The sequence below is a fragment of the Dendrobates tinctorius genome, unplaced genomic scaffold (assembly GCF_039654945.1).
Source record: "Dendrobates tinctorius isolate UK_male_01 unplaced genomic scaffold, ASM3965494v1 ptg000386l, whole genome shotgun sequence".
Taxonomy (NCBI): Eukaryota; Metazoa; Chordata; class Amphibia; order Anura; family Dendrobatidae; genus Dendrobates; species Dendrobates tinctorius.
This window is the reverse complement of record NW_027362052.1, coordinates 1926335-1951171: the sequence shown is the minus strand read 5'-3', so window position 1 is coordinate 1951171 and position 24837 is coordinate 1926335. Positions and strand designations below refer to the sequence as shown.

Below are 24837 nucleotides of genomic sequence, written 5' to 3'. Positions count from 1 at the left end.
ATGGAACAAGAGCAGAGCAAAAACTTAGCTTTAGTAGACAGGACTAAACTGGAGGCCAGAGCTCAGAGCAGAGAGGATCACCAGCAACCCAGCAGGGCGTCGGCGGCCTTATATCCACTCAGAGATTCCGGATGTCCAATCACACTCCACCTGTTCAGATGACAGGTTTTTCCCATCCAAATCAATTTCACTACCTCCTTTCACCAGCAGAGGGAGTTCATCGGACATCAAAGGTGAAGGAGAAAATGAGCTCATAACAGTACCTCCCCCTTGAGGAGGGGTCACCGAACCCTCATCCATGCCACCAGGGCGATCAGTATGGGCCCGATGAAAAGCACGAACCAATCTTTCGGCATGAATATCGGATGCAGAGACCCAAGAATTATCCTCCTGGCCATAACCCTTCCACTTAACCAAATACTGGAGTCTCCGTCTAGCCAGACGAGAATCCAGTATCTTCTCAACCTCATATTCCACACTACCTTCAACCAATACAGGGTCAGGAGGTGCCACCACAGAAACTACTGGCTCAACAAACCTCTTTAACAGAGACTTATGAAACACGTTATAAATCTTGAATGTAACAGGAAGAGCCAATCAAAAAGAGACCGGATTAAGAATCTCCAAAATCTTGTAAGGTGCAATAAATCTAGGTTTAAACTTTGGAGAAGCCACCTTCATAGAGATATTCTTTGATGACAACCAAACCATATCACCCACCTAAAACCGGGGACCAATGGTCCTATGCCAGTTGGAAAACCGCTGGGCCTTTTCCTGGGAGAGAGACAACTTATCCACCACTTGGTCCCAGATCTGGTGCATTCTCTCCACCACAGTGTCAACACCTGGGCAAGCAGAAGATTCCACCTGCCCGGAAGAGAATCGAGGATGAAACCCAAAGTTACAAAAAAAAAAGGTGACATCAAAGTGGCAGAACTAGCTCTATTATTTAAAGCAAATTCGGCCAAGGGCAAAAATGAAACCCAATCATCCTGATCAGCAGAAATAAAACATCTCAAATAAGACTCCAAAGTCTGGTTTGTTCTCTCCGTCTGCCCATTGGTCTGAGGGTGAAACGCAGAGGAGAAGGATAACTGAATTCCCAGTTTGGAACAAAAAGTCCTCCAAAATCTAGAAACAAACTGGACTCCTCTGTCAGACACAATGTTCTCAGGAATCCCATGCAAGCGAACCACCTGTTGCAAAAACAAGGGCACCAACTCTGAGGAAGATGGCAACTTAGGGAGTGGTACAAGATGGACCATCTTAGAGAATCTATCACAAATCACCCAAATAACAGTCATTCTCTGAGAGACAGGCATATTAGAAATAAAATCCATTGAAATATTGGTCCATGGCCTCCTGGGCACCGGCAAAGGCATCAACAACCCACTAGAGCGAGAACAAAGTTTAGACCGGGAGCAAGTCCCACAGGACTGACTGCACAAAATTCCTGACATCACGAGACAAGGCGGGCCACCAAAAAGACCGACTCACCAAATCTCTAGTACCAAAAATACCTGGATGACCAGCCAATGCGGAGCAATGAACCTCAGACATCACTCTCTTCCTCCACTGGTCAGGAGCATACAATTTTCCAATGGGATAACGCTCAGGTTTGTCCTCCTGAAACTCTTCCAGAGCACGTCTCAAATCGGGCGAGATGGCAGAAAGAACTACCCCAGAGCACGTCTCAAATCGGGCGAGATGGCAGAAAGAACTACCACCTCACCTAAGATGGTAGCAGGCTTGGTCACAATAGGAGAATCAGCAAAGAAACTCCTAGAGAGGGCGTCTGCCTTGACATTCTTAGTGCCCAGAAGAAAAGAGACCACAAAATCAAAACGTGTGAAAAACAAGGCCCTCCTAGCCTGTCTAGGATTCAAGCGTTTGGCCGACTCAAGGTAAATCAAATTCCTGTGGTCAGTGAGGACCACGACTTGATGTCTAGCTCCCTCCAACCAATGTCTCCACTCCTCAAATGCCCATTTCATGGCTAACAGTTCTCGATTCCCCACATCATAGTTGCGTTCGGATGGGGAGAACTTTCGGGAAAAGAAAGCACAGGGATTCATTTTAGATGTTACCGGATCTTTTTGGGACAAAACAGCTCCTGCACCAATCTCAGAAGCGTCCACCTCTACCTGAAACAGGAGTGAGACATCAGGTTGCCACAAAACCGGAGCAGAAGTGAACCTCCGCTTCAGCTCCTGAAAGGAAGAAACAGCCTCTGGAGACCAATTCAGCACATCAGCGCCCTTCTTAGTCAAATCAGTCAATAGTTTGGCAATACCAGAAAAATTAGCTATAAATTTACGATAAAAGTTAGCAAAACCCAAAAACTTCCGGAGGGCCTTCAAAGAAGTGGGCTGAACCCAATCATAAATGGCCTGTACCTTGGCCGGGTCCATTTCAATAGTTGACGGAGACAAAATAAATCCCAAAAATGAAAGCCTCTGTACACCAAAAAGGCATTTCGATCCCTTAACATACAGGGAATTCTCCCTCAAAATCCGGAACACAGTCCGAACATGTTCCACATGAGAATCCCAATCACTGGAAAAGATCAAAATATCATCCAGATAGATGATCAAAAATTTATCCACAAAGTCCCGGAAAATATCATTCATGAAGCACTGGAAGACAGAAGGGGCATTAGTGAGCCCAAAAGGCATCACCAGGTACTCAAAATGTTCCTCCGGAGTATTAAACGCCGTCTTCCATTCATCCCCATGCTTAATGCGAATAAGATTATGCGCCCCCCTGAGGTCAAGCTTGGTAAACCAGCAAGCACCTTTAACTCTGGAGAATAGATCAGAAATCAGGGGTAACGGATACTGATATTTAACAGTAATTTTGTTGAGGGAACGATAGTCAATACAAGGCCTTAATGAACCATCTTTCTTGGCCACGAAAAAAAACCCAGCACCTAAGGGTGAAGAGGATGGTCTAATATGACCCTTCTCCAACGACTCCTTAATAAAAGATCGCATAGCCTCGTGCTCGGGTACAGATAAATTGAAAAGCCGACCCTTGGGAAATTTACACCCAGGGCTCAACTCAATTGCACAGTCATAACTCCTATGAGGAGGCAAAGACGCAGACTTATTCTCACTAAATACATCATAAAAATCAGCCAAATAGTCAGGAACCTCATGCGACTGGGGAGAGGTGGAGAAAACAGGAGCATCACCAAGAGCACATCGACAACCCCAACTCACCACAGACACAGATTTCCAATCCAAAACTGGATTATGGATTTTCAACCAGGGAAATCCCAGAACAATGGTATGCAAATTATGCAACACCAAAAATCTGCAATTTTCTTGATGGTCTGGGGCGACCCGCATTACCACCTGGGTCCAAAACTGAGGTTTATTCTTCGCCAAAGGAGTAGCATCAATACCCCTCAAAGGGATAGACGTCCGCAGAGGTGTCATAGGAAACCCACAACGTTTAGCAAAATACAAGTCCATCAGGTTCAGAGCCGCTCCCGAATCCACAAAAGCCTTAGCGGAAAATGTGGACAGGGAGCAGATCAGAGTAATTGCCAGAAGAAACTTAGGTTCAACACCACCCACAGCAAATGTGTGTGCAAAACGTTTCTCTCGTTTAGGGCAGACAGAAATCATATGAGAGGCATCACCACAGAAGAAACACAGCTTATTACGCTTTCTAAACTCCCGACGTTGCGCCCTAGACAAAACCCCATCACATTGCATAGGTTCAGACATTTGTTCAACAGGTGGCAACATTTCTCGTGTACTTTTACGTTCACGTAAACGCCGATCAACCTGAATGGCTAATGACATAGAATCGTCAAGACCAGAGGGAACAGGAAATCCCACCATAGTATCTTTTACGGTTTCTGACAAACCCTTCCGAAAGAGAGCTGCCAAGGCATCATCATTCCAGGTAGTAAGGACCGCCCACTTTCTGAATTTTTGACAGTATAACTCTGCAGAATCCTGACCCTTGCTCAATGCCAACAGGGCTTTCTCAGATTGATCAATAGCATTCGGTTCATCATACAACAACCCCAAGGCTTGAAAAAATGCGTCTACATTAGTTAGAATATGATCATCGGGTGTCAAAGAAAACGCCTAATTCTGGGGATCGCCGCGCAGCAAAGAGATGACAATTTTAACCTGCTGCGCAGAGGTCCCCGATGAGTTAGGCTTCAAGGCAAGAAATAATTTACAATTATTCTTAAAATTCAAAAATTTAGACCGATCTCCAAAAAAACACATCATGAGTAGGAATCTTTGGTTCAGCAGCATGTGAATGAGCAAGATAGGTGGAAATTCCCCTCACTTCAGCAGCTAGCTGCTCCACACGATCAGACAATTGCTTAATCTCCATTAAGAAAATTCCTCCTGCGCCCCCAGAGAAAAAGAGGAAAAAATATACATAAAAAAAAATAATAATTCTGACGCTTTTTTTTTTTTTTTTAACAATTCTTTCCTGCTATTGAGTACCCTAGAATCTGCGGTATGGCTGGTGATTCTGTTATGAATGAGTCTCCGGAGGAGGAAAAAACAAAAATACAAGCTAAGTCCAGAAAACCGGAGAGGTTAGTAGCTAGCAGATTGCAGACCCCTGATCCTATTCACAACAACTAACAGTAGCCGTGGGGTGTTCCTACGGTGGTCCTAGACACCTCGTTCACAGCCGGAGAACTAAATAAACCTAAAGAAAGAAAGGGGAAATCTAAACTGCCCCAGAGCAGATCCCAAAGCAACAGACAGCCCCCAACATGTATTGACGATGAAAACAGATGAAAACACAAACACAGGCAGAAAGACAAGGCTGAGCAAACGATGGGGCCCTCACTAACTAGATAGGACAGGAAAGAAAAGCAACTGTCTGCAATCACGCAAAAACCCTGCCAAAAATAATGTCCAACACATCTGATAGAAAAGGCCCTGAAGTCACTAGACTTCAAAATCACTATATCAGCACTCGGGTATATTCTGAAAACAGAGCAAAGAGATCAACTGATCAGAGACAAAAATGGAGTTCAGCCAGTCCCAACCAGGGCTGGCTGAACACAAACACTAAGTAAATCAGACAAAATCTGATGGAACAATAGCAGAGCAAAAACTTAGCTTTAGTAGACAGGACTAAACTGGAGGCCAGAGCTCAGAGCAGAGAGGAACACCAGCAACCCAGCAGGGCGTCGGCGGCCTTATATTCACTCAGAGATTTCAGATGTCCAATCACACTCCACCTGTTCAGATGACAGGTTTTTCCCATCCAAATCAATTTCACTACCTCCTTTCACCAGCAGAGGGAGTTCATCGGACATCAAAAGGTGAAGGAGAGAATGAGCTCATAACAGAAAATGTTTCGGTCAATAAATGACCTTCTTCAGTTACGTGTATATGCTAGATATCTTGCAATAGGATATACACCTATTGAATAGCTTGATGTGCTCAGTCTTGGGACATATTGTCCTCAGGCTTGGCTGGTAAACTTGATTAGAAGTGAAGCAGGGGCATACGTGCCTCAAGATGCAGGGTCTGCTTCATTTCTAATCAAGTTTACCAGCCAAGCCTGAGGACAATATGTCCCAAGACTGAGCACATCAAGCTATTCAATAGGTGTATGTTATGACTGAGTCACCGTAGGAGGCAAAAACAGAAATACTAGCTAAGTCCAGAACACCAGAGAAGTTGGCAGCTATCGGATTGCAGACCCCTGAACCTAACAACAACAACTAGCAGTAGCCGTGGGGGGTTCCTACGGTGCCCTAGACCCCTCGATCACAGCCGGAGAACTACATAGCCTAAAGACAGAAAGGGAAATCTAAACTGCCCCAGAGCAGACCCCAAAGCAATAGGCAGCCCCCAACATATAATGACGGTGAAGCAAGATGAAAAAACACTCACACAGATAGATAGAAAGATAGGCTGAGCAAATGATGGGGCCCAAGCTAACTAAATAGGACAGAACAGAAAAGCTGCTGTCTGCAATCTGCCAAAACCCTCTCAAAAACAAGAGCCAACAGACTGATAGGGAGACACTAGGCTTCAAAAAGACTATATCAGTACTCAGGTATTATCTGAAGACAGAGCAAAAAGGAATTCAGCTCACCCAGCAGGGAAAGGCAGAAATCCAGAAAAACAAGGCAAAACAAAACCAAAACACAAATGCAAAAAGTAGAGCAGAAAACTTAGCTTTTGAGGAGCAGGAATCAGACTGGTCTCCAAGAATCCCTCAGAGTAATCACCCGCAAGGCAGAAGGGCGTCGGCTGCCTTATATCCAGTCAGCAATCCCAGTCACCCAGTCATCATCATTCTGCTCAGGTGCTTTGTAATCAGCCTCACTACCTTCCTTCACCAGAAGAGGGAGTTCATCAGACCTCAATGGTGAAGGGGAAAATGAACTCACAACAGGTGTATATCCTATTGCAAGATATCTAGCATATACACGTAACTGAAGAAGGTCATTTATTGACCGAAACGTTTTCCTTCATACTACAATAAATTCGGCTTGTTTATACTTAAGTTGAGTGCTAAGTTTCTACATACTTGTCCTCTCTATGGTCCTGGAGGACCTGACCCGGAAGTCCAATTGCTCATGTGCTATATCAGGCTACCTCTTCCTGTGGGAGGTGCCTGATTGTTGTTGTTCTTCCTGGCTTGGTCTGTTTTGTCCTTGCTCGGCTGCGCACTGTACTCGGGTCCTCTGCCTTGTGCTCCCTGCCTGTACTCTGCCTTGTGCCCCGTACCTGTACTCTGCCTCGTGCTCCGCTCCTGTACTTTGCCTTATCATGCATCCTAGCACATGCTCCATTCCTATACTCTGCTCTGTGTCCTGTCGTGCTTCTTGGCACACCTCCTGCATTGCCTTACACTCTGGTGTGCTTCCCAGCACGCGCTCTGCCTAATCCTGTGCTCTAGCGTGCTCCCTTGAATGCACCCTGCTTTGCTCACTCTCAGGCGTGCTCACCAGTGCGCGCCATGCGTGCTCCTGTGTACTCGCTTTGCACTATCCAGTATCTAGTGCACTCCTGTGTACACACCTTGCATTGTTCTGAACCCTTCGTACCTTCGTACACTCGCCCTGTATTGTCCTGTACCTTGCGTACCCCTGTGTCCATGCTTTGCACACTCCTGTTTTCTGCACACTCCCAGTTACATCCTGCAGACACACTCCTTCGTTTCTCCTGTGAGCCGGCCACCTGGTTCCAGCAGTCATGGTATCTCACCTCCTTGGGCTTGCCCTTGACACTCCCTGTATAGGGGGTGGTCCTCACTAGGTCAGCTTGCCCTAGGTGGGTTGGTGCCACGACCCAGAGGGTCCACTCCAGGAACCACCACAGTATAATCAGGCCATGGACCCCGCTGGTACCACGGCCTCTGCCCAAAAGGAACTGGTGTTCCTTCGAGAAAACCAGACTAGGATTATGTCCTTTTTGAAATCCATGGAGTCCCGTTTGTCAGCCTTACAGTCCTCTGACCCTGGGAATGCTTCACAGTTGGCCAGTCTCCAACAAGAGCTCACTCAGCTACGCGACACCCAGGCCTATATCCTCAACTATATGGCGTCGGTAGATAACCGGCTCCTTTCTCTTCAATCCGTTTCTGCCCAAGCTTCGGTCTTGCACGCATTGCCCCGTTTATGTAAACCACCCCGATATAATGATGACCCCAAGTTGAGTCGGGGGTTTTGAACCAATGCCGTTTACATTTTCAGCTTTCGCCGCAGCACTACCCCACCGATCGCGCTTGTTACGTGCTACAAAACCCCTCAGCACCCAGAATATGTTGGGCAGTTATATGTATGTATAATAGGTTCCATGTGAGATGCATGTCCCTAATGCATCAGCCCACAGGCTGCGCCCCTGGGCAGAGGGGACACGATATTCTCCTTTTGTCCGCCCTCCCCCCACCTTTGTAATTCCCACAGTAAACATCGGCAGGCTCCAGCCACCTGCGACTTTTGTAATGCATGTCTGGCCTGCCGCTTTTCTATTGGCCTGCCCTCTGTATCTGTGTGATATATTCTGTGTCCTGTGAGTAAAGTGTTGTCAGACTGGAAATAAGTGGAGAAGCAGTGATCTTTTATATGCGCCCATGTAACCAAGGAATTCCAGCCAGCATCATTCATTCAGACTCCAGCCAACGCAGAGCGGACCTCCGAAAACACGGGGTGGTACTGAAAGAGGTACTCCAGCTTGGTAGACCCCGTTACACTGGTGGCAGCAGTGGGATATGATACCCCTTCTACAGGAGGAAAGGAATGAATGGAAAATAACTACCAGAAGTTAAAGAGGACTACATTAAAAGATCTGGTGGAAGCCCGAGGGTTGATCGCCAGCAACAAAACAAAGCGGATTTGATAGCAGCCATCATGGAACACGACAGTGCAGCGCCCCCCAATGTGAATGTGGAGGAGACCGAATTCCAGAGGGAGGTAAAGAACAGACTGGCGTTCTATGGCCTAAACCCTGCAGTAGAGATCATACGAGAGGTGATGGCTGATGTGCGTACTGATCTGAAGGAAAAGATGGCCGAGCGGACCAGGATAGAGCTAGCCAAGATGGAGATGGCAGAGCGGACCAAAGTGGAGCTGGCCAAGATGGAGATGGCAGAGCGGAGAGAGGAGAGCCAGCGAGCAGGGGGAGCTCTGGCCTTCGACCAGGTACCTTCAACAGTAAGCCACAAAAAGATCCAGTATAATGCCTTCCGACAGTTGGGGGAGGCAGAGGAAGACATTGATGGCTTTCTGCAGGACTTTGAGCGGCAGTGTGCCCTTCATCAAGTGAAGCTGGAGGAACGGGTTCAGATTCTGGCCAGCAAGCTGACAGGCCGGGCAGCGGACGCCTGTCGCACGGTACCTGATGAGGACTGTATGGACTATGAGCGGATCAAAGAGGTGATCTTGGCCCGGTATGCGCTGACACCAGAGGCATACCGCCAAAAGTTCCGCGGACTTATAATACGTGTAACCGATACCCACGCTGAATGGGCCTGTAAATTACGGCGGTCACTGCTACAGTGGGTACAAGGGAGCCAAGCAACCAATAAGGAGGACGTCCTCCAGCTCTTCCTGTTAGAACGATTCTTTATTGGACTAAACCCCGAGACACAGGAATGGCTTCGGGACAGGCGGCCAACGACTCTTGAGGAAGTCGCTCGTCTGGCCGATGAACATCATGATGCCAGGAGGCCGCAGTTGTCCGGATCAAAGGTGGTCACGAGGGGCCCGCCCATGTACCCTGAGGGTCCCAAACCGCCGAAGATTATAGGGGGACCAGCTAGAAACCCGGCCTACCACAGTCCCCCTGGGGCGCAATGCCACACCGGTCGTCAGCTGGGCCACCTGCAAAGACAATGTCCAAACCGGACTCAGCATACCCAGTGGCCAAAGGCATGAACAGCTACCTTCAGCCGGGCTGCTGTACACTGCTACCAAGGCGATGCTGACCCGGCATTGAGGGCTACGACTAACCAAGGGGTGGAAGAGATGGAGGAAGTGCTGCATGAAGTAGACCCCGTGCAGCCAGCCCGGGCAGATAATCGACAACAGCATCGGCAGGTCGTGTTGGTTAATGGGAAACGTATGCAGGGACTAAGAGATTTTGGGGCAACTTTGACCCTTGTGAAGCCTCATCTCGTCCGGGACCAAGAGAAGACGGACCGGACAGTGGCAGTCCGTGTAGCAGGGGGAGCTATACATCGACTACCCACTGCCAGGATTCACCTGAACTGGGGAGTCGGGGATGGCCTTGTTGAGGTCGGCTTGATGGAGGATTGGCCTGCAGACGTCTTGCTGGGAAATGACTTGGGGCCCCATGTTGTCTGCATTCTAGGTGGCCCCTCTGGCTGAGACCTATCCTGTGATCACCCGGAGACAAGCTCGAGCTGCGGAGGCGGAATCACACTCAGAGGAGGCTCAGGTAAGACATCCCAGCCCTGCATGTATTACCATAGCCAGACACATTTCTTGGGCCACCCCAGATGAATTTAAGAAGGAGTTACTTGAGGATCCTTCATTAGAGGGATATCGTGGGAAGGCACAGGAGGGGAGAGGAGTACTGGAAGGGGAACAGTTTGTATGGAAGCAGGGACTCCTCTACCGGATCTCAGAGCAGCACCACACAGGGACGAGCCCCACTATAAAACAACAGCTGGTAGTTCCCAAGAAGTATAGGCAGGAGTTACTGCGAATCTCTCATGACATACCCTTGGCCAGGCACTTCGGCGTCAGTCGCACCAGGCATCGTCTGACACAAAACTTCTTTTGGCCAGGGTAACCTATGATGTTCGTCAGTACTGCCAGACCTGTGACAGTTGTCAGCGCATTGGCAAGAGGGGGGATCGATGCAAGGCCAAATTACACCCCCTCCCCATTGTGGAGGAACCATTTAGCCGAGTAGCGGTCGATCTGATAGGGCCGTTAGCCAAACCCAGTCCGTCCGGGAAAAGGTATATATTGACAGTGGTAGATTATGTCACACGGTATCCAGAGGCGGTTGCGTTACCTAACATACTGGCAGAGACGGTGGCGGCCGCCCTGCTCCAGGTTTTCTCACGGGTTAGATTTCCCCGGGAAATTATCTCGGACCAGGGTACCCAGTTTACAGCAGAGGTGACCAACCAACTGTGGAAGCTGTGCGGCGTAAAGTCCATTAGAAGCGCCCCGTACCACCCGCAAACCAATGGGTTGTGTGAACGCTTTAACGGGACATTAAAACAGCTCATTGGGACTTTTACCAGGACATACAGGGACTGGGAGAAATTCTTGCCACACCTCCTGTTTGCCTATCGGGAGGTGCCCCAAGAATCCACGGGGTTCTCCCCGTTCAAGCTGGTATATGGGAGACGGGTAAGGGGACCCCTAGACTTAGTGCTGGAACACTGGGAGGGGGAGGACCTCACAGAAGGGGTACCTATTGTACCCTATGTGCTGGAATTCTGGGACCGCCTACAGGAGCTGATCCAGGTTGTACGTGAGAACATGCAGGCGACACAGCGGCGCCAGCGCGTATGGTACGATCGGAGTGCCAGAGAGCGCACTTTGGAAATAGGACAGAAGGTCCTGGTGTTAGAGCCCAATTAGCAGAATAAGTTTCAAGCTGCATGGCAGGGGCCCTACCAGGTAGTGGGGAAAATAGCCGACACAACCTATAATGTCGCCGATTGTGACGACCCCAGGGTTATCCGCATGTTCCACGTGAATATGCTGAAGCCCTACCGGGAGCACCCTGAAGAGGTAGTGGCCATCTGTGCACCTGAAGCAGAGGATTTAGCCGGACTTCCCTTGCCGGATGTCTTAGGGGAAAGGACTCAGTTTAAAACATGGGACCAGGTACACTTGGGTGAAGACCTAGGCCCCCGGGAGAGACAGCAGGCGGAGGCGTTGTTGAGGCTGCGACAGAGGATGTTTTCAGAGTGACCGGGGTACACTCGCCTGGCACAACACAAGGTTGAGACCCAGGATCAGACCCCTCTGCGACAAAACCTCTTCCGCGTCCCTGAGTCTGTACGAGAGGGGATGCGACAAGAGATGCTGCATTTAGGGGTCATTGAAGAGTCAGACAGTCCCTGGGCATCCCCCGTAGCGTTAGTGCCCAAGAAGGATGGGACTACACGGTTTTGTGTAGACTATCGTAAGCTCAATGAGAAAACAGTGACTGATGCATACCCCATGCCGCGTGTGGATGAGTTGTTAGACCGGCTGGCGGGGGCAAAGTATTTGACCACCATCGATCTATGCAAAGGCTACTGGCAGATTCCCCTTAGTCCTGACGCTATTCCCAAGTCGGCATTTGTCACCCCGTTCGGCTTATTCCAGTTTCGAGTTATGCCATTCGGGATGAAGAATGCCCCGGCGACCTTCCAAAGGCTGGCTGACCGGCTTCTGGATGGTCTCCAGGACTATGCTTGTGCCTACCTGGATGACATCGCCATCTACAGTGCGACATGGGAAGAGCATCTAAATCACCTAGAGACAGTATTGGACAGGATCCACCAGGCCAGAATCACCCTGAACCCAAACAAGTGTCACGTGGGCAAAGCAGAGGTTCAGTATTTAGGGCATTGGGTGGGAAGTGGGAAACAGCGACCAGAACCAGCCAAGATTGAGGCCATAGCCAAATGGCCCATCCCACGCACTAAAACCCAGGTCATGGCGTTTCTAGGGACAGCGGGGTATTACAGGAAATTCGTTACCAATTACAGCAGCGTAGCCAAGCCCCTCACTGATCTGACCCGTAAGAACCAACCCCGCCAGGAAGCCTTCCGCCAACTAAAGGACGCCCTCACCAATACCCTGTATTGGCCGCACCCGATCCAACGAAACGTTTCCTGGTTCACACAGACGCTCTATGTTTGGATTGGGGGCAGTACTGAGCCAAGTCGGGCCGGACGGCCAAGAACACACGGTAGTTTACCTGAGTCGGAAACTACTTCCCCGTGAAGTAAGCTCTGCGGCCATCGAGAAGGAGTCCCTGGCGGTAGTATGGGCACTCAAGAAGTTGCAACCATATTTGTATGGACGATAGTTTTCCCTCCTAACGGACCATAATCCCCTAGTCTGGCTTAATCGGGTCTCCGGAGACATCGCCAGATTGCTGCGGTGGAGTTTAGCCCTACAACCTCTGGACTTCACCATCCACCACAGACCCGGCAAACAAAACGGTAACGCCGATGGACTAAGTCAACAAACAGAACTTGTACCAACCCCATAAACTTTGGTCATCCCCAAACTGATCCGTTGAGGATCAGACTGTGTATGCCGATCGCGTCGCTGAAAAGGGGGAGCCGTGTTACGTGCTACAGAACCACTCAGCACCCAGAATATGTTGTGCAGTTATATGTATGTATAATAGGTTCTATATAAGATACATGTCCCTAATGCATCAGCCCACAGGCTGCGCCCCTGGGCAGAGGGGACACGATATTCTCCTTTTGTCCGCCCTCCCCCCACCTTTGTAATTCCCACAGTAAACATCGGCAGGCTCCGGCCACCTGCGGCTTTTGTAATGCATGTCTGGCCTGCCGCTTTTCTATTGGCTGATCCTCTGTATCTGTGTGATATATTCTGTCCTGTGAGTAAAGTGTTGTCAGACTGGAAATACATGGAGAAGCAGTGATCTTTTATATGCGCCCATGTAACCAAGGAATTCCAGCCAGCGTCATTCATTCAGACTCCAGCCAACACAGAGCGGACCTCCGAAAACACGGGGTGGTACTGAAAGAGGTACTATAGCTTGGTAGACCCCGTTACAGCGCTAAAATAGCCCTTATACACTGCTCAAAAAAATAAAGGGAACACTCAATAACACATCCTAGATCTGAATGAATGAAATATTCTCATTGAATACTTTGTTCTTTACAAAGTTGAAGGTGCTGTCAGCATAATCACACAAAAATCATCAATGGAAGTTAAATTTTTGAACCAATGATGGCCTGGATTTGGAGAGACCCCAAAATGAAAGTGGAAACAAGTCAAAATGATGCTCAGTATTGTGTGTGGCCTCCACGTGCCTGTATGACCTCCCTACACTGCCTGGGCATGCTCCTGATGAGGTTGTGGATGTTCTCCTGAGGGATCTCCTCCCAGTCCTGGACTAAAGCATCTGTCAACTCCTGGACAGTCTGTGGTGCAACGTGACATTGGTTGATGGAGCGAGACATGATGTCCCAGATGTGCTCAATCGGATTCAGGTCTGGGGAACAGTCGGGCCAATCTATAACTTCAATGTCTTCATCTTGCAGGAACTGCTGACACACTCCAGCCACATGAGGTCTGGCATTGTCCTGCATTAGGAGGAACCCAGGGCCAACCGCACCAGCATATGGTCTCACAAGGAGTCTGAGGATCTCATCTTGGTACCTAATGGCAGTCAGACTACCTCTGGCAAGCACATGGAGTGCTGTGCGGCCCTCCAAAGAAATGCCACCCCACACCATTACTGACCCACTAACAAACTGGTCACGCTGAAGGATGTTGCAGGCAGCAGATCGCTCTCCATGGCAGCTCCAGACTCTCACGTCTGTCACATGTGCTGAGTGTGAACCTGCTTTCATCTGTGAAGAGCACAGGGCACCAGTGGTGAATTTGCCAATCCTGGTGTTCTATGGCAAATGCCAAGCGTCCTGCACGGTGTTGGTCTGTGAGCACAACCACCATCTGTGGACGTCGGGCCCTCAGACCACCATGGAGTCGGTTTCTAACCGTTTGTGCACACATGCACATTTGTGGCCTGCTGGAGGTCATTTTGCAGGGCTTTGGCAGTCCTCCTCCTGTTCCTCCTTGCACAAAGGCTGAGGTAGCGGTCCTGCTGCTGAGTTGTTACCCTCCTACGGCCCCTCAACATCTGGTATACTGGCCTGTCTCCTGGTAGCTCCTCCATCTTCTGGACACTACACTGACAGACACAGCAAACCTTTCCACAGCTCGCATTGATGTGCCATCCTGGATAAGCTGCACTACCTGAGCCACTTGTGTGGGTTGTAGACACTGCCTCATACTACTGTACAGTACCTCTAAGGATGAGAACAATGACAAAATGCAAAATTGACCAAAGCAACAGCAAAAATGGATGAGAAAAGAGAAATGGTCTGTGGTCCCCACCTTCAGAACCACTGGAAGGGAAGGGGGTGTCTTCCTAATTTCTACCTGTTGTCTGTTCCATTTGGACAACAGCAGCAAAAATTGATTCACAATCCGTGTTGCTTCATAACTGGACAGGGTGATTTCACAGAAGTGTAATTGATTTGGAGTTATATTGTGTTGTTTAAGTTTTCCCTTTATTTTTTTGAGCAGTGTAGTTTCCCTCTTAGAGGGGGAGGCGTTAGCGTGGGTGAATCCCCTCTGGGAGCGTGATGATCCACTCGTCTCCCAGCTCTCCACTTTTTTGGATACCTTCCGCAAGTTGTTCGACGAGCCAGGTCATCAGGCTTCCACCACCGAGTCCCTCTTTAACCTCCATGAGGGTACCCTATCGGTAGGACAATATGCCGTTTTCGCACCTTGTCCTCCGAACTCGTTTGGAACAATGAGGCCCTCGTAGGGGCTTTCTGGCGTGGCCAGTGAGGTCGGATTAAAGACGAACTGGCGGGTCGGGACACCCCCACCACTTTAGAGGATCTGATGTCTCTTGCGGCATGCATTGACCTGCGCTTCCAAGAGCGTACCCGTGAGGCATCCAGAGAGAGGAAATCTCCTCGTCTCTCTACATCTACTTGCAGTCCTCCCCGTTCGCGACCCATTCCTTCTTCTGCAGGCCCTGCTTCTGAGCCTATGCTGATGGACCGTTTCAAGATGGCCGAACGGCGTCAGAAGGAGAGGTTCACACAAGGACTCTGTTTTTACTGTGGGAGTCCCTCCCATCTCCTTCTCTCCTGTTCCGAGAAGCTGGGAAACTTCTCCACCTAGGAGTGGTAGGAGAGGCCTCCCTAGGTATACGTGATTCCTCTCCTCCCCTGACCATGTCTGTTCTGTTGAATTTGGACTCTAAGCATTATTCTGAAGAGGCTTATATAGACTCAGGCGTGGCAGGGAACTTTATTAGGCTCAAGGTGGTTAAAAAATACCGGATTCCTGTCAGATCCCTGGAGACGCCTCGGATGATTGCTTCAGTCGATTGTAAATTCTTGCAGGAGACCGTTACCCATATTACCGAAGAAATTGAGATGCAGAATGGAGCCCTGCACCGAGAGAAGATCTCCTTCCATGTCTAGTTGACTATGTCTCACGGGCTTCTTGTTGGTCTTCCTTGGTTACGGACTCATGAGCCAACCCTGGACTAGCAGTCGGGCGCTATACTCCGCTGGGGACCGTTCTGTCAGAAGAAGTGCCTGCTGCCCGTCCATCCGATGAATTCTGACTGTCCGTCCTCGGCATCTACAGGTCTGCCGTCGGCTTACTGGTCTTTCGCAGATGTCTTTGACAAAAAGGATGCCTCCACATCGACCATACAACTGTCCGGTTGACCTCATTCCTGGTTGTACCCCACCCAGGGGTAGAATATCCCTGCTATCTACTGCTGAAACCCAAGCTATGTCGCAGTATATCCAAGAGAATCTAGTCAGAGGTTTCATCCGTAAGTCCTCCTCACCCGCAGGAGCAGGATTCTTCTTTGTCAAAAAGAAGGACGGCTCCCTCCGTCCCTGCATAGACTATCGAGGGCTGAACGATATGGTCAAGAACAAGTACCCATTGCCACTGATCCCGGAGCTCTTTGATCGGCTAAGAGGAGCACAAATTTTCACCAAACTGGATCTTCGTGGGACCTATAACTTGATCCGTATTTGTTCCGGTGACGAGTGGAAGACCGCCTTTAACACCCGTGTATGACATGCAGTCGTGTATGATGTGCAGAGCCGTGAATGATGTGCAGAGCCATGAATGATGTGCAGAGCTGTGTATGACATGCAGAGCCGTGTGTGACGTGCCTAGCCGTGTGTGTGTGACATGCAGAGTGATGTGTGACGTGCAGAGCCGTATATGAAGTGCAGAGCTGTAGCCGTGTGTGACATGCAGAGCCGTGTGTGTGTGACGTGCAGAGTGATGTGTGACGTGCAGAGCCGTATATGAAGTGCAGAGCTGTAGCCGTGTGTGACATGCAGAGTGATGTGTGACGTGCAGAGCCGTGTGTGACGTGCAGAACCGTGTGTGTGTGACGTGCAGAGTGATGTGTGACGTGCAGAAGCGTATATGAAGTGCAGAGCTGTAGCCGTGTGTGACATGCAGAGCCGTGTGTGTGTGACGTGCAGAGCCGTGTGTGTGTGACGTGCAGAGCCGTGTGTGTGTGACGTGCAGAGCCGTGTGTGCCGTGCAGAACCGTGTGTGTGTGACGTGCAGAGCCGTGTGTGTGTGACGTGCAGAGCCGTGTGTGACGTGCAGAGCCGTGTGTGTGTGACGTGCAGAGCCGTGTGTGTGTGACGTGCAGAGCCGTGTGTGTGTGACGTGCAGAGCCGTGTGTGTGTGTGACGTGCAGAGCCGTGTATGACGTGCCTAGCCGTGTGTGACGTGCAGAACCGTGTGTGTGTGACGTGCAGAGCCGTGTGTGACGTGCAGAGCCGTGTGTGTGTGACGTGCAGAGCCGTGTGTGTGTGACGTGCAGAGCCGTGTGTGACGTGCAGAGCCGTGTGTGTGTGACGTGCAGAGCCGTGTGTGTGTGACGTGCAGAGCCGTGTGTGTGTGACGTGCAGAGCCGTGTGTGTGTGACGTGCAGAGCCGTGTGTGACGTGCAGAGCCGTGTGTGTGTGACGTGCAGAGCCGTGTGTGACGTGCAAAGCCGTGTGTGTGTGACTTGCAGAGCCGTGTGTGACGTGCAGAGCCGTGTGTGTGTGACGTGCAGAGCCGTGTGTGTGTGACGTGCAGAGCCGTGTGTGTGTGACGTGCAGAGCCGTGTGTGACGTGCAGAGCCGTGTGTGTGTGACGTGCAGAGCCGTGTGTGTGTGACGTGCAGAGCCGTGTGTGTGTGACGTGCAGAGCCGTGTGTGTGTGACGTGCAGAGCCGTGTGTGTGTGACGTGCAGAGCCGTGTGTGACGTGCAGAACCGTGTGTGACGTGCAGAACCGTGTGTGTGTGTGATGTGCAGAGCCGTGTGTGTGTGACGTGCAGAGCCGTGTATGACGTGCCTAGCCGTGTGTGACGTGCAGAACCGTGTGTGTGTGACGTGCAGAGCCGTGTGTGTGACTTGCAGAGCCGTGTGTGACGTGCAGAACCGTGTGTGTGACTTGCAGAGCCGTGTGTGACGTGCAGAACCGTGTGTGTGTGACGTGCAGAGCCGTGTGTGTGTGACGTGCAGAGCCGTGTGTGTGTGACGTGCAGAGCCGTGTGTGACGTGCAGAGCCGTGTGTGTGTGACGTGCAGAGCCGTGTGTGTGTGACGTGCAGAGCCGTGTGTGACGTGCAGAACCGTGTGTGTGTGACGTGCAGAGCCGTGTGTGACGTGCAGAGCCATGTGTGTGTGACATGCAGAGCCGTGTGTGACGTGCAAAGCCGTGTGTGTGTGACGTGCAGAGCCGTGTGTGACGTGCAGAACCGTGTGTGTGTGACGTGCAGAGCCGTGTGTGTGTGTGACGTGCAGAGCCGTGTATGACGTGCCTAGCCGTGTGTGACGTGCAGAACCGTGTGTGTGTGACGTGCAGAGCCGTGTGTGACGTGCAGAGCCGTGTGTGTGTGACGTGCAGAGCCGTGTGTGTGTGACATGCAGAGCCGTGTGTGACGTGCAAAGCCGTGTGTGTGTGACTTGCAGAGCCGTGTGTGACGTGCAGAACCGTGTGTGTGTGACGTGCAGAGCCGTGTGTGTGTGACGTGCAGAGCCGTGTGTGACGTGCAGAGCCGTGTGTGTGTGACGTGCAGAGCCGTGTGTGTGTGACGTGCAGAGCCGTGTGTGTGTGACGTGCAGAGCCGTGTGTGTGTGACGTGCAGAGCCGTGTGTGACGTGCAGAACCGTGTGTGTGTGACGTGCAGAGCCGTGTGTGTGTGACGTGCAGAGCCGTGTATGACGTGCCTAGCCGTGTGTGACGTGCAGAACCGTGTGTGTGTGACGTGCAGAGCCGTGTGTGTGTGACGTGCAGAGCCGTGTGTGACGTGCAGAACCGTGTGTGTGTGACATGCAGAGCCGTGTGTGTGTGACGTGCAGAGCCGTGTGTGTGTGTGACGTGCAGAGCCGTGTGTGTGTGTGACGTGCAGAGCCGTATATGAAGTGCAGAGCTATGTGATATACAGAGCCGTGTATAAAGTGCAGAGCTGTAGCCGTGTGTGACATGCAGAGCCGTATATGAAGTGCAGAGCTATGTGATATACAGAGCCGTGTGTGACGTGCAGAGCCGTGTGTGACGTGCAGAGCCGTGTGTGTGTGACGTGCAGAGCCGTGTGTGTGTGACGTGCAGAGCCGTGTGTGACGTGACGAGCCGTGTGTGTGTGACGTGACGAGTGTGTATGACGTGCAGAGCCGTGTGTGTGTGACGTGCAGAGCCGTGTGTGTGACGTGCAGAGCCGTGTGTGTGTGACGTGCAGAGCCGTGTGTGTGTGACGTGCAGAGCCGTGTGTGTGTGACGTGCAGAGCCGTGTGTGTGTGACGTGCAGAGCCGTGTGTGACGTGCAGAGCCGTGTGTGACGTGCAGAGCCGTGTGTGACTTGCCGAGCCGTGTGTGACGTGCAGAGCCGTGTGTGACGTGCAGAGCCGTGTGTGACGTGCAGAGCCGTGTGTGTGTGACGTGCAGAGCCGTGTGTGTGTGACGTGCAGAGCCGTGTGTGACGTGCAGAGCCGTGTGTGTGTGACGTGCAGAGCCGTGTGTGACGTGCAGAGCCGTGTGTGACGTGCAGAGCCGTGTGTGACGTGCAGAGCCGTGTGTGACGTGCAGAGCCGTGTGTGACGTGCAGAGCCGTGTGTGTGTGACGTGCAGAGCCGTGTGTGTGTGACATGCAGAGTGATGTGTGACGTGCAGAACCGTATATGAAGTGCAGAGCTGTAGCCGTGTGTGACGTGCAGAGCCGTGTGTGACTTGCCGAGCCGTGTGTGACGTGCAGAGCCGTGTGTGACGTGCAGAGCCGTGTGTGACGTGCAGAGCCGTGTGTGTGTGTGACGTGCAGAGCCGTGTGTGTGTGTGACGTGCAGAGCCGTGTGTGACGTGCAGAGCCGTGTGTGTGTGACATGCAGAGCCGTGTGTGTGTGACATGCAGAGCCGTGTGTGACGTGCCTAGCCGTGTGTGTGTGACATGCAGAGTGATGTGTGACGTGCAGAGCCGTGTGTGACGTGCAGAGCCGTGTGTGACGTGCAGAGCCGTGTGTGACGTGCAGAGCCGTGTGTGTGTGACATGCAGAGCCGTGTGTGTGTGACATGCAGAGCCGTGTGTGTGTGACATGCAGAGCCGTGTGTGACGTGCCTAGCCGTGTGTGTGTGACATGCAGAGTGATGTGTGACGTGCAGAACCGTATATGAAGTGCAGAGCTGTAGCCGTGTGTGACGTGCAGAGCCGTGTGTGACGTGCAGAACCGTGTGTGTGTGTGACGTGCAGAGCCGTGTATGACGTGCAGAGCCGTGTGTGTGTGACGTGCAGAGCCGTGTGTGACGTGCAGAGCCGTGTTTGTGTGTGACTTGCCGAGCCGTGTGTGACTTGCAGAGCCGTGTGTGTGTGACGTGCAGAGCCGTGTGTGTGTGACGTGCAGAGCCGTGTGTGTGTGTGACGTGCAGAGCCGTGTACCACGTGCACTGTGCTTCCTTTCAGAAATTGTTCAGAAGGTGAAGAATGGGCAGCGGCCATACTTTCGGCCCTCAGTAGACAGTAGCTGCCACAGTCAGGAGCTGGGCACCCTCATGGAGAGGTGTTGGGCAGAGGACCCTCTGGAGAGACCCGACTTTAACCAGATAAAGATATATATCTGCAAATTCAACAAGTGAGCTGGTGCTGGGTGTGGGGCATGTGGGTCTGTGCTCGCCGCGGCCATGACGCCTTCCTGCTTCCATGTGTTACAGGGAGGGCACCACCAGTATCCTGGACAATCTACTGTCTCGCATGGAGCAATATGCAAACAACCTAGAGAAGCTGGTGGAAGAGAGGACACAGGCGTACCTGGAGGAGAAGCGCAAAGCCGAAAACCTGCTCTATCAGATCCTGCCGCAGTGAGTCACAGGGTGCTAGAGCAAGAGGTAGAACAGGCTGCAGTGGCCAACAATGCTCCATACCACCCCATGTGACCAACAATGCTCCATACCACCTCATGTGACCAACAATGCACCATAACACGCCATGTGACCAACAATGCTCCATACCACCCCATGTGACCAACAATGCTCCATACCACCCCATGTGACCAACAATGCTCCATACCACCCCATGTGACCAACAATGCTCCATACCACCCCATGTGACCAACAATGCTCCATACCACCTCATGTGACCAACAATGCACCATAACACGCCATGTGACCAACAATGCTCCATACCACTCCATGTGACCAACAATGCTACATACCACGCCATGTGACCAACAATGCTCCATACCACCCCATGTGACCAACAAGGCTCCATACCACCCCATGTGACCAACAATGCGCCATACCACCCCATGTGACCAACAATACTCCATACCACCCCATGTGACCAACAATGCTCCATACCACCCCATGTGACCAACAATGCTGCATGACACCCCATGTGACCAACAATGCTCCATACCACCCCATGTGACCAGCAATGCTCCATACCACCCCATGTGACCAGCAATGCTCCATACCACCCCATGTGACCAGCAATGCTCCATACCACCCCATGTGACCAGCAATGCTCCTTACCTCCCCATGTGACCAGCAATGCTCCATACCACCCCATGTGACCAACAATGCTCCATACCACCCCATGTGGTCAGTAATGCTCCATACCACCCCATGTGACCGGCAATGCTCCATACCACCCCATGTGACCAGCAATGCTCCTTACCTCCCCATGTGACCAGCAATGCTCCTTACCTCCCCATGTGACCAGCAATGCTCCATACCACCCCATGTGACCAACAATGCTCCATACCACCCCATGTGGTCAGTAATGCTCCATACCACCCCATGTGACCGGCAATGCTCCATACCACCCCATGTGACCAGCAATGCTCCTTACCTCCCCATGTGACCAACAATGCTCCATACCACCCCATGTGACCAACAATGCTCCATACCACCCCATGTGACCAACAATGCTCCTTACCTCCCCATGTGACCGGCAATGCTCCATACCACCCCATGTGGCCGGCAATGCTCCATACCACCCCATGTGATCAACAATGCTCCATACCACCCAATGTGACCAACAATGCTCCTTACCTCCCCATGTGACCAGCAATGCTCCATACCACCCCATGTGACCAACAATGCTCCTTACCTCCCCATGTGACCGGCAATGCTCCATACCACCCCATGTGGCCAACAATGCTCCATACCACCCCATGTGACCAACAATGCTCCTTACCTCCCCATGTGACCGACAATGCTCCATACCACCCCATGTGATCAACAATGCTCCATACCACCCCATGTGGCCAACAATGCTCCATACCACCCCATGTGACCAACAATGCTCCATACCACCCCATGTGACCAGCAATGCTCCATACCACCCCATGTGGCCAACAATGCTCCATACCACCCCATGTGACCAACAATGCTCCTTACCTCCCCATGTGACCGGCAATGCTCCATACCACCCCATGTGACCGGCAATGCTCCATACCACCCCATGTGACCAACAATGCTCCATACCACCCCATGTGGCCAACAATGCTCCATACCACCCCATGTGACCAACAATGCTCCATACCACCCCATGTGGCCAACAATGCTCCATACCACCCCATGTGACCGGCAATGCTCCATACCACCCCATGTGACCGGCAATGCTCCATACCACCCCATGTGGCCAACAATGCTCCATACCACCCCATGTGACCGGCAATGCTCCATACCACCCCATGTGGCCAACAATGCTCCATACCACCCCATGTGACCAACAATGCGCCATACCACCCCATGTGACCAACAATGCTCCATACCACCCCATGTGACCAACAATGCTCCATACCACCCCATGTGACCAACAATGCTCCTTACCACCCCATGTGACCAACAATGCTCCTTACCACCCCATGTGACCAACAATGCTCCTTACCTCCCCATGTGACCAACAATGCTCCTTACCTCCCCATGTGACCGACAATGCTCCATACCACCCCATGTGACCAACAATGCGCCATACCACCCCATGTGACCGGCAATGCTCCATACCACCCCATGTGACCGGCAATGCTCCATACCACCCCATGTGGCCAACAATGCTCCATACCACCCCATGTGACCGGCAATGCTCCATACCACCCCATGTGGCCAACAATGCTCCATACCACCCCATGTGACCAACAATGCGCCATACCACCCCATGTGACCAACAATGCTCCATACCACCCCATGTGACCAACAATGCTCCATACCACCCCATGTGACCAACAATGCTCCTTACCACCCCATGTGACCAACAATGCTCCTTACCACCCCATGTGACCAACAATGCTCCTTACCTCCCCATGTGACCAACAATGCTCCTTACCTCCCCATGTGACCGACAATGCTCCTTACCTCCCCATGTGACCGACAATGCTCCATACCACCCCATGTGGCCAACAATGCTCCATACCACCCCATGTGACCGGCAATGCTCCATACCACCCCATGTGGCCAACAATGCTCCTTACCACCCCATGTGACCAACAATGCGCCATACCACCCCATGTGACCAACAATGCTCCATACCACCCCATGTGACCAACAATGCTCCATACCACCCCATGTGACCAACAATGCTCCTTACCACCCCATGTGACCAACAATGCTCCTTACCACCCCATGTGACCAACAATGCTCCTTACCTCCCCATGTGACCGACAATGCTCCTTACCTCCCCATGTGACCGACAATGCTCCATACCACCCCATGTGACCAACAATGCTCCATACCACCCCATGTGACCAACAATGCTCCTTACCTCCCCATGTGACCAACAATGCTCCTTACCACCCCATGTGACCGGCAATGCTCCATACCACCCCATGTGACCGGCAATGCTCCATACCACCCCATGTGACCGGCAATGCTCCATACCACCCCATGTGACCAACAATGCTCCATACCACCCCATGTTGCCAACAATGCTCCATACCACCCCATGTGACCAACAATGCTCCATACCACCCCATGTGGCCAACAATGCTCCATACCACCCCATGTGACCGGCAATGCTCCATACCACCCCATGTGACCGGCAATGCTCCATACCACCCCATGTGACCGGCAATGCTCCTTACCACCCCATGTGACCAGCAATGCTCCATACCACCCCATGTGACCAACAATGCTCCATACCACCCCATGTGACCAACAATGCTCCTTACCTCCCCATGTGACCGACAATGCTCCATACCACCCCATGTGACCAACAATGCGCCATACCACCCCATGTGACCGGCAATGCTCCATACCACCCCATGTGACCGGCAATGCTCCATACCACCCCATGTGGCCAACAATGCTCCATACCACCCCATGTGACCGGCAATGCTCCATACCACCCCATGTGGCCAACAATGCTCCATACCACCCCATGTGACCAACAATGCGCCATACCACCCCATGTGACCAACAATGCTCCATACCACCCCATGTGACCAACAATGCTCCATACCACCCCATGTGACCAACAATGCTCCTTACCACCCCATGTGACCAACAATGCTCCTTACCACCCCATGTGACCAACAATGCTCCTTACCTCCCCATGTGACCAACAATGCTCCTTACCTCCCCATGTGACCGACAATGCTCCTTACCTCCCCATGTGACCGACAATGCTCCATACCACCCCATGTGGCCAACAATGCTCCATACCACCCCATGTGACCGGCAATGCTCCATACCACCCCATGTGGCCAACAATGCTCCTTACCACCCCATGTGACCAACAATGCGCCATACCACCCCATGTGACCAACAATGCTCCATACCACCCCATGTGACCAACAATGCTCCATACCACCCCATGTGACCAACAATGCTCCTTACCACCCCATGTGACCAACAATGCTCCTTACCACCCCATGTGACCAACAATGCTCCTTACCTCCCCATGTGACCAACAATGCTCCTTACCTCCCCATGTGACCGACAATGCTCCATACCACCCCATGTGACCAACAATGCTCCATACCACCCCATGTGACCAACAATGCTCCTTACCTCCCCATGTGACCAACAATGCTCCTTACCACCCCATGTGACCGGCAATGCTCCATACCACCCCATGTGACCGGCAATGCTCCATACC

General features: G+C 51.7%; 1 protein-coding gene across 3 annotated transcripts in view; it reads left to right on the top strand.

The window, feature by feature from the left end:
* Positions 1-24837, top strand: part of NPR2 (natriuretic peptide receptor 2) — a 390456-nt gene that overhangs the window by 348216 nt on the left and 17403 nt on the right. For all 3 annotated transcript variants that reach the window (XM_073563313.1, XM_073563312.1, XM_073563311.1), the window contains 2 exons: positions 20203-20371; positions 20451-20597. In XM_073563313.1, coding sequence (XP_073419414.1) covers positions 20203-20371; positions 20451-20597 — 316 coding nt within the window. The remainder of the gene's footprint in view (positions 1-20202; positions 20372-20450; positions 20598-24837) is intronic.